Here is a 1,409-nt window from a genome sequence, read left to right as displayed (position 1 = left end):
ATTATTATTGATAGATTCCTTCAAGCCTTTTTTTTAGATATTTGTTAAAATGACCTCTTGTTCGGCTTTGCTAATAAACATAATAATTTTGCGAACTTATTACCTAAAATAAACTATTATTCGAATCTTGCTGATCAATAGCAAAATAATTTCACTTTGAGTTTCTGTTTGTCGCCAATCTATGAACTAATAATGCAATGATTGCGAAATTCGCCTGTACTTATGTGTACTTAACTCGATATATTTATTTGTGAGCCCGTATGTAACGGGAGGGCTCCGATTGCACACATCGCATATTGCACACATGTGTCGCTGATTCGCCAATTTAAAAATAAAATAATCTCATTGGCAAAACAGTAAAAAATTACTAGGCACCAGTTGATATGAGTGGTGTGTACAATCAGAACTGTAGGCAAACGGGATCCTCCCTATGTAACGTTCGCGTTAATGAATTTTTTTTGGACGTATCGTCCCGCTCGTAGCGATTTGTTTAACATTTAATAAGATCAACTTAACTTCGCAAAATAAACTTATAATTCCCGTATTGTTCTTCGCTTTAATTTTTAATAATTACAATGTCGGGCCATGAAGTCGGGACCTCGCTCCCGGCTTCAGCGGCAGGCCAAAGCACTCGCGGCAGCCTCGGTGAGTGCAATAGTGTGGGCAAATTAAGAACTAGTGGCGCGGCTAAAGCGACCTCACGATTGGCGGAGACGGTTGAAGGACCTGATAAGCGCCGGGCCGCGACATCGGGTTCGCGGCGACTCACGCTTCCATTCACAGCCGCCCCTTCGCCATCGCAAGCAGCCAATGAGGCAAGGGCCCAAGGAAGGACGTCAACAACACCGACTAGTAGATCCCCCTCATACGCGGCAGTCACTGCGGGCCCATCAACCAGGAGTACAACATTTTCCACCACAGCCCGCAGTAAGACTGTCGCGAAGACCGCTGCGCCTACCACAACAACCAGAGAGGCCAGGAGATCCGGCGAGGCCGCCGCAATGAGGAAGTCGCCGAGGACCGCCACGGTGAGTAAACCACGTGTGATGTCGGTAAAAATAATGAAGTTGCCTGTCAAATCCATTTCCAAGACAGGCGTGCAGAACGCTGCCAAATTGGCACGCGCTCCCTCTCAACCCCCGCAGAGGACATCACCGGTGGCGGGGGGTTCACGACCATCCGTGGAGAAAATAAAATGCGGAGAGGGAGCACTGAAGAAGTTGCCCGTCAATAAAGATCTTCCAGTTTCATCCAGGATTCGGCGGGCAACGAGCGTGCCGGTTGAGAAGTGCGACGACACTGCAAGACGGGAGCGCGTCTCCCCACACCCTTCTCGTAACATAAAGAACTATATATTATTGTCATCATCTGACGAGGAGGGTACGCCATTCCAGCCAGGCGGCGTGGGG

General features: G+C 48.0%; 1 protein-coding gene across 1 annotated transcript in view; it reads left to right on the top strand.

Annotated features, from left to right (window-relative positions):
- Positions 1-575: 575 nt before the first annotated feature.
- The window catches only part of LOC108758207 (uncharacterized), a gene marked incomplete at its 3' end in the record, with an annotated part of 1,768 nt that continues 934 nt past the window's right edge, over positions 576-1,409 (top strand). Inside the window, exon 1 of the mRNA XM_018503020.1 lies at positions 576-1,380. Coding sequence (XP_018358522.1) covers positions 576-1,380 — 805 coding nt within the window. The remainder of the gene's footprint in view (positions 1,381-1,409) is intronic.

This window comes from Trachymyrmex cornetzi, unplaced genomic scaffold (assembly GCF_001594075.2).
Source record: "Trachymyrmex cornetzi isolate Tcor2-1 unplaced genomic scaffold, Tcor1.1 scaffold1540, whole genome shotgun sequence".
Taxonomy (NCBI): Eukaryota; Metazoa; Arthropoda; class Insecta; order Hymenoptera; family Formicidae; genus Trachymyrmex; species Trachymyrmex cornetzi.
Note: the sequence above shows the minus strand (reverse complement) of the source record. Positions and strands in the feature narration are given on the sequence as shown.